General features: G+C 32.7%; 1 protein-coding gene and 1 long non-coding RNA gene across 2 annotated transcripts in view; both read left to right on the top strand.

Moving 5' to 3' along the window:
- Positions 1-3,968, top strand: part of LOC137620449 (Na(+)/citrate cotransporter-like) — a 135,951-nt gene extending 131,983 nt beyond the window's left edge. Inside the window, exon 8 of the mRNA XM_068350608.1 lies at positions 3,893-3,968. Coding sequence (XP_068206709.1) covers positions 3,893-3,968 — 76 coding nt within the window. The remainder of the gene's footprint in view (positions 1-3,892) is intronic.
- The window catches only part of LOC137621237 (uncharacterized), an 807,497-nt gene that overhangs the window by 467,907 nt on the left and 326,303 nt on the right, over positions 1-13,287 (top strand). The window lies entirely within an intron of this gene.

The following is a 13,287-nucleotide window of genomic DNA, read 5'->3' as shown; positions in this document are numbered from 1 at the left end:
AGAGAGAGAGAGAGAGAGAGAGTATTGATATGATTATTGATAAATCTTGTTATATGGATTTTTGGCCGAGAGAGAGAGAGAGAGAGAGAGAGAGTGAGTATTGAAATAATTAAAGAGAGAGAGAGAGAGAGAGAGAGAGAGAGAGAGTATTGAAATAATTAATGGTAATTCCTGTAATATGGATTTTTGACATGAGAGAGAGAGAGAGAGAGAGAGAGAGAGAGAGAGAGAGAGAATGCACTGGAAGTAATAGCATTAGCAGTAACATTTTAAACAATATATACCACTATTTTTCATCTATTGCTGATAATAGTTTATTAATCGTAGTAGCACTAAGACCTTTGTACCTAAGTATGTTTAAAGATGTTAATACTCCTTCTAAAGATAATTTAATTGCAATATAAAATTCATAGTAAAGATGAGTAATAATGAATAAAATGAAAACGAGGAAAATGTTAACAAATAAGATTAGGAAACGAAAAAATTAAAAAAGCAGTTGAAATAAAAATATAAATAAGAAGAAATTCGTAATGAGATATAATGCAGCTACAAAATAATGAAAAAGAGTTTCAACAGAAAAAACAATAATGATGAAATCCTGAATAATAACTTTATTGGAGGAAAAGAGGGATGGAGGAATGAAAAACAGAAAATCAATATACAGATAAACCAAAGCCTAAAGATGGAATAGGAGAAAGACCAGGAAAATACAGGTTGAAATAAGAAAGACGAGTTATTTGAAAATGAAAAAAAAAACAACAAGTGGAGATTGTAAAGATAAACAATAAGAGATGACGAAATCAAGTTAGAAATGGATTAAGAGAAAACGTATGAAAGAAATTGAGGCAAAGCAAACCGAAATAAGACGAAGATCGAATTGATAGAGATCAATAGGAAATGTAATTCACAATAATACCCCCCCCCCTCCCCGATCCTCGGGATGGAAGAGAGAGAGAGAGAGAGAGAGAGGAGAGAGAGAGAGAGAGAGAGAGGGGGGGGGTGGGGAGACAATCCTATCCTCAAAAGAATCTCTAAAATCGATAGAAGGAACCACCAGGGATAAAGGAAGTGGCGCTAAGCCTCGAGTGCTTGTCTCGGTAAATATCTTCTGCTGAGGAGAACCAAGACAGATGACAGCAGGGGAATTTGGTGTAAGTTTTTTTGTTTGCTAAAAGATGGTACACACATATGTGCACATACAGTACACACATGTGCACATACAGTACACACACACACATATATATATATATATATATATATGTGTGTGTGTGTGTTTATTTATTTATATATGTATATGTATATCTATATTATCATTGTTATTATTGTTATTATTATTATTACTTGCTAAGCTATAAACCTAGTTGGAAAAACAGGATGCTATAATCCCAGGGGGCTCCAACAGGGAAAATGGCCCTGTGAGGAAAGGTAACAAGGAAAAAATAAAGTATTTTATGCACAGTAGCAAAGTTAAAATACATATCTACTAAATAAACTACAAAAACTTTAACAAAACAAGAGGAAGAGGAATAAGACAAAATAGTGAGCATGAGTGTCACCCTCAAGCAAGAGAACACAAATCCAATACAGCGGAAGACCACGGTACAGAGGCTATGGCACTATCCAAGATCAGAGAACAATGGTTTGATTTTGGAGTGTCCTCCTAGAAGAGCTGCTTACCATAGCTAAAGAGTCTTTTCTACTCTTACCAAGAGGAAGGTGGCCACTGAACAATTACAGTGCAGTAGTTAACTCCTTAAGAGAAGAAAAATTGTTTGGTAATCTCAGTATATATATATATATATATATATATGTGTGTGTGTGTGTGTGTGTGTGTTTGCGTGTGTGTTTGCGTATGTATATGAGTGTGTATCTTTGTGTAAAAATCTCGATGAGCATAAGATATATATCATTATCACGTAAAGTAAAGTTAAAAGACTTAATTAGAATTAGTACTTCTGCATTATTGGGTATATCAGCGAACTAATAATCAAGTCTTTTTCACTTTTTTTTCGTGCTTGGCATACATATATACATATACTGTACATACATACATACAGGTGTGTGTATGGTGGATGAATGTATGTATATGTATAGAAAGCCTTTCTTTAAAGAGAAGCAAATCGACAAACAAACAAAAGCGAATAACAAGATCCCGAATAAGAAAGTCTCTCTCGCGAGCAACAGGTTGCAAAAGTTTTGAATTCTCTCTCTCTCTCTCTCTCTCTCTCTCTCTCTCTCTCTCTCTCTCTTTTACGTAAGAGATGTTTCCATTTGCCTAACAGATTGCAGTTCTCGGAACCTTTTATTAAGAGATTTACGTGCGAGGGGAAAGGCTATTTTATTTTGAGCCAGATGCATTTTTATAATTATGAAGTTTATTCGTGGATGTAAAGAGTTTATGTTGGATGATTGTAACCTGGTTGAAAAGATTCAACGCTCACATATAGATTTCCTTATCTTATGTGTTGACAGACGAGCATACATGCACTCGTATATATTCATGTATACATATATATATATATATATATATATATGAATATACACATATATGTGTTTATGTCTGCATATATATATATATATATATATATGAAGGAAATACTACTGGCTGCTGTTATAGACCAAATTTATATATATATATATATATATATATACATATATATGTGTATTTGTGTATACACATACACACATGAAGGAGATACTACTGGCTGCTGTTATAGAGCAAATCTTTATAAATATATATATATATATATATATATATATTATATATGTATATATACACATATATATTTATATATATGTGTATATATATTTATATATATATTTATATATACTGTATATTAATATATACTGTACATATATATATATATATATATATATAGATAGATAGATAGATAGATAGATAGATAGATAGATAGATAGGTATATATATATATATGAACATACATATATATATATATATATATATGCATATATATACAGTATATATATATATATATATATGCATATATATACAGTATATATATATATATATATATATATTTATTTATAATCATCATCAATTGTTACTAGTCCACTGCAAAATAGTCCTCAGATATGTCCTAGTTGCGTCTGTTTATGGTCTTTCTGTGCCAGTGCACGCCATGAAACTATTTTTGTTCGTAATTCCATCGTCTTTTTTCCCTTCCCCTGCTTCTGTTGCAATCTCTCGGGACCCATTCTGGTATTCTTAATGTCCATCCATTATCTGTCATTCTCATTATATGCCCTGCCAAAATCCGTTTCTTACATGATGTTAGAATATCTTCTAATTTAGTTTCCTCTCGTATCCACGGTTGTCCATTTCTGTCTCAATGTTATTCACATTATTCTTTCCATAGCTCTTTTAGTTGTAACTAGCTTTTGTTTCATGGCTTTGTTAGAGCTCCAAGTTTCTGATGCATAAGTTAATACTGGTAGGACCATATCATTAAATACTTTTCTTTTTAGAGGAAGCGGCATTCTACTTTTCATAATCCCATTTTATTTTTCAAATGGTTTCCATCCTATGTTTATTATTCTTTTAATTTTTGTCTTGTGGATTCAATTAAAGCGCGATATTTCCAAATTTTTAAGTTGTGGCTTTAATCTAAAAAAAAAAATCGTTAGTTATCACACAAATCAAAAGCACTTTCGTTACAAAGTAAAATTTAGGATCGTTGTCAAGATAAACGGTGCGGTTATGGCCTCATTTAAGTGAATGGATTTGAGACCAGTTAGAATTGTACTGTAAATACCCACATGCTGGCGTACGTAATCCCTCAACAACATTCTTTCCATGCAAAAGAACATCGAAATTATCCTATATTGGATTTGTATGGTATATGTGAAATAAAATCACAAAACTATATTTCAGAATCATAATCATTTACAAATTCTTTAATAAATTGGAAAGTGGGTGGAGTTCTATATCGTGCAGTAGGTACTACTAATATTTTCGCATCTATATTTTATTAATTTAGTAGAGTTTAGTTATGCTACGATTCTATTATCCGTCATTGAAAACTCAAAACCTTTTTTTTTTTTTTTTTTTTTTTTTTTTTTTTTTTTTTTTTTGAATGTTTTAGAAGTATGCAATAGATTTTTTTAATCGTTTTCAGCGCAAAGCATACCAAGTATAAAAATTTATATTAACCAACGTTTTTCTAAGGAGTGCTGGTCATTTAATGCGATATGAAGCCATAAAAAATATAATTTGTATTGGAAGCCAAAGATATTCACTGCATATATGATATATATATATATATATATATATATAATGTGTGTGTGTCTGTCTGTCTGTGTATAGACAGGAAAGTGACTGGTTTTATGTATCATAACTGTTCAAAAAGAACAGTGGATGTAAGACCTAAGAAGTGGGATAAGAAAATGAATCCTTAACAGATAGTGGAGTGGTGAATGTTTGCAGATGATACTATGCTGACTTGAAAGTGGAGAGAAATTGCAGAAGCTGGTTAGATAGCTTCAAAGTGTCTGCAATAAGAGGAAGTTAAGCTCAGATATAAACTCAGTAAGATAATGTTAATAAATTGAAAAGAGTTTTTGATGACTGTTAGTATGAATGGTAGAAGATTATGCGCGAAATATAAGTAAGAGACTTGATTTACACCTAAAATATAAACCAAGATGAGATTGTATGAAGTGTTTGTTGATCTAACTTGCCCTTATGGAAGTTTAGTGTTCATAACCTCACCATCACTGTGAGCTAGGGATAAGGCTTTTAGTGGAGCGTATAAATATACCTGATGAGTTATCAGCAGCCTTTGCCTAGCCCTCTCTGGTCCTAGATTGGGTGGAAATGCTGGTTTGGGTAGAAGTCTTATGTGTATGTGGTCGTTTTTTTAGAAGATTGGCGTTTCTTGCCTCTGCCACACATTACTTATTCTTAAGATTTTAAATCTTTAATACCACTCAAAATGAAAAAGAAAAGAAAAAATGGAAGCTGTTAAAATGAACTATAGGCTTTGTATAGTTCATGTAAGAAGAATTGATATGGTGAAACATGTTGGAAACAGAGATGTTAGCACTGGTCAACTGGGTTAGGAGCAGGCTGGTTTCAGGGAGGGATATAGTACTCTAGATCATATTTTTGTATTGCATTCACTTGTTAATTTCTATCTCCATCGAAAAAATAGAATATACTGTTTGTTCGTTGATTACAGAAAAGCATTCGATTTGGTTGATAGGTCGTCCTTGTGGGGAAAAGTAATCTCACATGGTATTAATGGTAATATTATAGCTGTCATATATAATATGTATAATAATGCAGAATCATGTGTAAAGCAGAATCACAATTTCTAACTTTTTCGAATGTAACATGGGTGTAAGACAAGGTGAGAATCTTTCCCCATTACTTTTTGCCATCTACCTAAATGATTTCGAGTCTTTTCTTAGCGGGGGGTATAATGGGATGGATATGTGTTCAAGGGAAATAAATGAAAAGTTAAGTAGTATTGATGTATTTATGTTTTACTTTATGCTGATGATACTATTGTAATGGCTGAATCCCCAAAGGAATTACAAAACGCCTTAAAGAAAGTAAAAGAATATTGTGATACTTGGAAACTTCAAATTAATGTTTCAAAAACTAAAGTAGTTGTATTTTCTAAAGGAAAAGTTAGAAATGTCCCGAATTTTAAATATGGTGAGGAGAGCATCGAAATTGTAGATGATTATATTTACCTTGGTTCTACGTTCAATTATAATGGTAAAATGGATAAAGCTATTAAGAAACAAGTCATTCAAGCACGTATAGCATTATTTAGTATGTTAATTAAATGTAAAAAACTTAAATTACCCATTGATATCAACTGTGATCTATTCATTGCTCTAGTTGTACCAATTTTGACTTACGGTTGTGAAATATGGGGTTACCACAAACTAGATCATGTTGAAACATTTTACAAGTTCATGAAAAATCAGCTCTGTGTGAACAAGCGAACAGCAAACTGCATGGTATATGGGGATCTTGGCAGATTCAAAATTGAAATATCTATTTGCAAACGGATGATTGGATTTTGGTTGAGAATTGTAAAATCAAAGGCGTCTAAATTGTCAAATGTTTATTATCGTTTTCTTAGAATTATTTACGAGTCGAATGAGTATAAGTCTAGTTGGATCCATAAAATTAAAACTATCCTTGATTCATGTGGTATGTCAAATATATGGGAGCATCCAGAAAATTTCAATCACACGTGGATAATAAAAAGCCTAGAAATGAAACTCAAAGATATAGAGACAACAGTGGCATGCAGAAGTAGAGAGAAATATATTGTGTAGTAATTATAAACTTTTTAAGACAGAATTTGGCCAAGAAAAGTATATTATAAATTTAGATATACCAGAAAGAATTGCTCTTAGTAAATATAGGTGTGGTACCCACAAACTTCCTGTAGCAACTGAAAGATATTCTAGGCAGGAGAATCAGCACCCTTGCACACTATGCAACGGCATTCAAGTAGGGGATGAATACCATTATGTTTTAGTTTGTCCTGTGATTAGAGAAATAAGAGAGAGATAGCTAAAGCCCTACTATTGTAGAAGACCTACCACTTTTAAATTTAGTCTTCTCCTCAATACAAGTAGTGCTAGAGAACTGAAAAGACTTTCAAAGTTTGTTAACCTTTTAATGTCTTTATTTTAGATTTAATACTTTTTAGGATTTTCATTATTCTGGTATTATTTTTCAATGTACGTACTTTCCTTTGTCAGAATACCTTTTATGCTTTAATTATGTACTTGCTAAATATATGTGTACATAAATATAGTTGTAATCTATTGGTCTCTTCTTTTTGTAGTTTTTGTGTGAAATATATATATTTGTGTAATTTTGTAATTCTCATACTCCGGAAGGGGTCGATAGAATAAAATTTGCCAAAAAAAAAAAAGCCAAAATAGAAAGGTTAGCATGGGTAAACGGTGAAGATCTGAGTATTGAAAATTTTATTATTGAGAAGTGACAGGAAGCGAGGTCAAACTGAAGCCTCGGAAATGTTAGATAGATGGCGTGACACAAGTATTTGAAAGGAAGGGAATATATATCGATTAGGTACATAATTGCGTGCAGTTTCCGGGAGAATAACATACTGTGTAGGTGAGCTTGAAGCCTTTTGGACTACTTGTTCTGGAAGATAAAAAGGAATGCGAAAGTGCCTTGCGTGTGTTCTTCTCTGTAGCACCCCTTGTGTGCCTAAGTGGTTTCGGGGTTACAGGGGCTATTTGTAGACGAAGGACATAATAGTTTATATAAAGTAATCTCTTGGTGAGACGAGAACTGAAAGAGGCAGCGTTTCCTATACGAGTCAAGAAAGACGGTTTAGCAAAGAATTGCTCCAAAGGGTCTTGGTGCCTTTGATGGTCTCTCTTTTCAGAGGAAAGAAAACCCATTGGATTTCGGGATTAGGAGAAGATCTAAGGCAAGTCAGGCTATACAAAGGAGAATGAGAGAAGTCTTAAAAGGAGAGAGAGAGAGAGAGAGAGAGAGAGAGAGAGAGAGAGAGAGAGAGAGAGAGAGAGCTCGTAAAACTGAAAAGATTGATTCATTTGGATGTTAGAAAAGTCTTAAAGTAGGGCTGGTTTCAAATGAAACTTTGATAAACATTTATTTCTGCCAAAAATTACAGCAGTGCATTTTTTTCCGTTTGGATGTTAAAATGCTTTTATATTTAAATGAAATTCATTAGTACCATTTTTGTTGATATATAAACTTGTATAATCACTACAGTAAGCAATGGGTACTCGCGCACTAAAATCATAGGTGTCGAAAACAAGGCAATTGATAAATCATCATCTATCGTTGCCAGTCTATTGCAGAAAAAAGGCCTCAGACATGTCCTTCCACTCGCTTCAGTTTATGTCCTTTCTATGCCAGTTTATATCGGCAAATGTTCTTAGATCATCAATTCATCGTCTTCTTTTCCTTCCCCTGCTTCTTTTGCAATCTCTAAGAACCCATTTTTTTTTTTTATAATTTCCATCTATTATCTGTCATTCTCATTATATGTCCTGTCCCTGTCCATTTCTTTTTCTTTCATGTTGTTAGAATATCCTCTACTTTAGTTTGCTCTCGTATCCAAGTTGCTCTTTTTCTGTCTCCTATTATCATTCCCATCACTATTCTTTCTATATATATATATATATATATATATGTATATATATGTATATGTATATATATATGTATATATATGTATATGTATATATATATATATATATATATATAAAACTTTATAGTCACGTGGCTATGATACTCAACTAACAAAAGTCAGGATGAGTGATTTTGTAGACTTCCAATGTATGCGTTTGAAAGTCACATTCTCAGCCCAGCCTGCGTGACGATGACTTAGCATATCGCCCAGTTTTCGACCAACCAGCTGACAGAGTCGATCAACTGCAGATTTTTCTGACCTGCCAAAGTAACTGAAATTTTCATTGCTTTGGCCGTGGAGTTTTCCAACCATGTCGGTTTCCCTTCTGGTAGACTGGGCATGGAAGCATCTGTATACGAAAGCCAGAAGCCACTGCAAGAAGTATACCAACAGTCCAAGATGCAAATACAGCGGTTGCACCTGCTACCGAAACTTCAAACAAGGTCAGGAAATTTCAAAAAAATGAAAAAAAGTTTGAAAATGTTACTTGAATTCCATCTCATAGCAACCTTCAAAAAATACCAAAAAATGTTTTAAAATGATTCCTTTTAATAATCATTCAATGAATAATTTCATAAAAGACTAGAAACACCAAAAGAATAAGCTTGTTCTTCCTCTTCTTATTATAGCCCCGTTGTCGTAGCGCCTCGAAACGAAAGTCAACAAGTTCTAAGGAAGCTGGTTGCTTGCTCAAGCGAAAAAACCGATCACCATGAGACAGAAGACAGATTGTTTTTTTAATTATTAGAGCGAAAAAGACCAATGTTTTCTTTTCGGAGTGGATGGAATATGGAAGACCTTTTGTAAGCGGCTTCAGTAAAAAGAAAAAGAAGATAGATATATGTAGCCAGTGAAAAATTGTGATTTTTTTTTTTTTTGCGAAGGGTTATTGAGAAGGTTATTAAGAAGGGGTTTGAGAAGGGTTTTGAGAAGGGGTTTGAGAAGGGTGGTATGGGGCTCTTTCAAAGAGTGTTCTGAGGAGTGCTCGTGGAATTAAAATTGTCTTTGTTATAATAGATTGGGGTTTGTTATAATAGATTGGGGTTAATGACAATTTATTTATGTGTCGGAGATGAATTTTGAGGTTATTATTATTATTATTATTATTATTATTATTATTATTATTATTATTATTATTATTATTATTATTATTATTATTTACTAAGCTACAACCCTTGTTGTAAAGCAGGATGCTATAAGCTCAAGGGATCCAACTGGGAAAATAGCCTAGTGAGGAAAGGACACAAGGGAAATTGAAATATCAAAAGAACAGTAACAACCTTGAAATAAATATTTCCTATATAAACTATAAAAACTTTAATAAAACAAGAGGAAGAGAAATAAAACAGAATAGTGTGCCTGAGTGTACCCTCAAGCAAGAGAAGTCTAACCCAAGACAGTGGAAGACCATGGTACAGAGGCTATGGCAAGAGTTGAGTCCAGTAAAGAGGTTGAAGGTTGTGGAAGGGGGTTCTAAAAGCTACTCTTTTGCATGAGAATGAGGTTAGGGACTGAGTATGATGCCAATTGGACATTGGTGCTTGTGATATATAATAAGAAAGATTATGCTTTCTGATACTTTGTGACCCTTTTTGTTCCGGAGGTATTTCTGTGAGTGCTGGACTCTGTTCATAGATGTGGGTCTTATTTTATTGTTTTCTTGTTTAGGCGACGGTCTCTCTCTCTCTCTCTCTCTCTCTCTCTCTCTCTCTCTCTCTCTGTAATGTTGCTATAACTCACACACTCATACATATTTATAGATAGATAGATAGATAGATTTATAAAATATATATGTATATATATATATATATATATATATATAAAATGTGTGTGTATTCTACTTCTGTGTGAATTACCATGTTCCCTTTTTCCATAGTGCGTTTGGGTTCCCCTAGCATATACACCGACTATACTTTTTGCATTCTCTCTGTGGTATCTTATCCAAGTATTGTGTAAACCCTACTTTAGCCAAAGTTCGTTAATCAAACGAGTAGCTTTACTGTTTCATAATATTGCCCCATGGAAATGACTCCTTCCATCTTTCTCCTTCCTTACTCTGAAGCCAGCGAACTTATCCTTGAGTCAATCTCATTTGCGGTGATATAGATTCTCTACCAATTAGTTTCCTCTCCTGAGGAATAACAAGATTATAATCAAAGTTTCCGGACAAGGGGATGGAGATAGTTTTCCTCAGATATAAAGGTGTCGTAAGAACGGAAAGGTTACACGTATTGAACTTTTGTCGCATAATTCCAGAGTTACCTAGGAACCCTTGTCTTCTCAAACTAAGGATACCAACGAGTCTTTATTTTCCGTTTTACCAAAGAGACTTTGACGCTTTTGTTATCATGCACCGAGATTACGTAATAACCTTTGGTTAGTTTCACCAAACTTCTGTTAAAGCATTTGTCCTGTTGTCACAAGGTTATTTAGAAACCTTTGCCCTTTTCTTCCAATGTTTGTTAGGAGGCTTTGTTTTATTGCACTAAAGTTACTTATTAGCCATTGGGCTTTATCACCAAGGTTAATATAAACCTTTGCCCTTTTATGCTAAAGTTACCATGGAGCCTTTGTTTTGTTGCACCAAGGCACACAGATTAAGGTAGAGCATTTGGCCTATTGCACAAAGGTTTCCTAATGTAAATGAATAGAAAGGGAAGATAATATTTACAAGAAAATCCAATAAATAGATTAAGATACAAATTACAGAAAAAGAAGAAAAAGTAAAAGAAAAAATAATAATTAAATATCAAGAAAAAAGTAAGAGGAAGGTAAAATTAACCAAAATAAGAAAACCTAAAGAAGAGACTCAGAGAAACGTAAATCTCCAAACATTAACGTCTGTTGCGATCACTGTGTCTCCTCACTAATGTCTGGGGACGGGCCCATCCTCCCAGATATCCCCAAAATCGATGGAAGGAACCACAGGGGATTGAGGAAGGGGCCTGGAGCCTCAAGGGCTCCTCTCAATATACATCTCCTACAGGGAAGGTGGAAGATAGATTCAAACAGATGAGTTCCTGGAATCTCTCTTCTTTTTTTATTGCATGTCTGTGATAGATAGATATATAGATAGATAGATAGATAGATAGATAGATAGAGAGAAAGCTAGAGAGAGCATCGTTGTTAATAATGTATTGAAAAAATACCTCGCTGTGAGTGTGAATAAGAATGCTTATTTGAACATATATTGGCGTGGGCACTCATATACAGTATATATATATATATATATATATATGACATATATATATATATATATATATATATCCGTTCATTATGATAAGAAAAGTCCCTCAATATTCGTGTGATCATTCTTATAGAAATCTAAATACAAAAAAAAAAAAAAAAAAATATGTCGGCTCATAAAGCAATGTGTACTTAACCTATTATTTGCATATATATATATATATATATATATATGTATTATATATATATATATATATATGATATGTGTGTTATATACATGTATATATAGATACAAAGACAAATATTCACGCATATATGAATATATAGTATGTATATAGCTGTGTATATGTGTGGCCATGAGTTTGTGTATATTAGTATTAAAAAACGTATCCTGCTGAGCAGCAGATAGCAATAAAGTTTTGGAATACTCGCCCCGCAAGTAAAAGATGTGACAAAGTTTATTTCAAAGAAAGTTTTACTCAAGAAGCTGGAAAACTTTTCTTTTATTTGATAATCCAGAGATGTCACTGTCAATTTAGGAGTCTGGCTTTCTCGGTTTTAGTATTTTTTCTTTGATATATTTTATTGTGTTTTGGTCTCTCTCTCTCTCTCTCTCTCTCTCTCTCTCTCTCTCTCTTTATATATATAATATATATATATATTTATATATATTTATATGTGTATATATATATATATATATATATAGAGAGAGAGAGAGAGAGAGAGAGAGAGAGAGAGAGAGAGAGAGAGAGAGAGAGATAGAATGTGTGTGTGTGTGTTTGCACATACAGCTTTGTGTTCGCTCTTACGCCCAGATAAATATACTTTATAATAGAAAGTTTGTTTAAGAAAGGCTTCTCTGTGTTGTGGAAGTCTTGTTTTTGCCAAGCTTTCAAGTTTTGCCAAACAGGTAGAATAAAACATTCCAGGGGATCCAGTAATAATATCCAGAATTATTTATGCAATTTGATTTTGCAAAAAGTACTACAATTACAATTTCATTGGCTGCAAAGGCTAAAACCTTTCGTTTAGCAAGGAATCGCTCGAAAGGAACCTTTTGCTTTTGAAGGTACAGCTTTCAGAGAAAGGAGAGAAAATTACTATGTTTGAAAACGATCTAAGAAGATCCGACCAATGTGTGTGTGTGTATGAGAGAGAGATAGAGAGAGAGAGAGAGAGAGAGAGAGAGAGAGAGAGAGAGAGATTATAGACTAACACAGGAAGTAAAGGAGAGAGAATATTAAACGAATATAAGATCCTGTAGACACACACACACACACACACATATATATATATATATATGTATATATATATATATATATATGTATATATATATATATATATGTATATATGTATATATATATATATATATGTATGTATGATATATATACATATGTATAAATATATATATATATATATATATATATTGTGTATATATATATATATATATATATAAATATATATATATATATATACATTATATAATCACCTCGTAATATTCACCCATATAGGTTTTTACATGCAAATATTGTCCACTCTAATTAATACATTTTGCATTCCTCATTCTCATTACAGTAATAGGATACAACCACGGTTTTAAAAGAATGATTTTAGATACAATTTTAGTAATGGAAAATTTCTATACCACATGAACACACAATACATGCATGATAATACATTAAGAAAATAAATTTGTATTATTTGACAATAGCCTAATTTTGAAAAGTACCAGAATCTAAAAAGGAAAATTTGCTCATTTAGCGTATTTATTTTGGAAATTATGATAAATGATATACATATACATATACTAGTGTACATGGCCCGTCAAAAATAACGGTTAAATATTTAGATAGATATGCACACTTACGCCCATGAATCTCTCTCACACCAGGGTCCGGGGTATGACTACTCCTTCTCCTCC

The sequence above is a fragment of the Palaemon carinicauda genome, chromosome 27 (assembly GCF_036898095.1).
Source record: "Palaemon carinicauda isolate YSFRI2023 chromosome 27, ASM3689809v2, whole genome shotgun sequence".
Classification (NCBI taxonomy): Eukaryota; Metazoa; Arthropoda; class Malacostraca; order Decapoda; family Palaemonidae; genus Palaemon; species Palaemon carinicauda.
The sequence above is the reverse complement of the archived record's forward strand: the minus strand, read 5'-3'. Positions and strand labels throughout refer to the sequence as shown.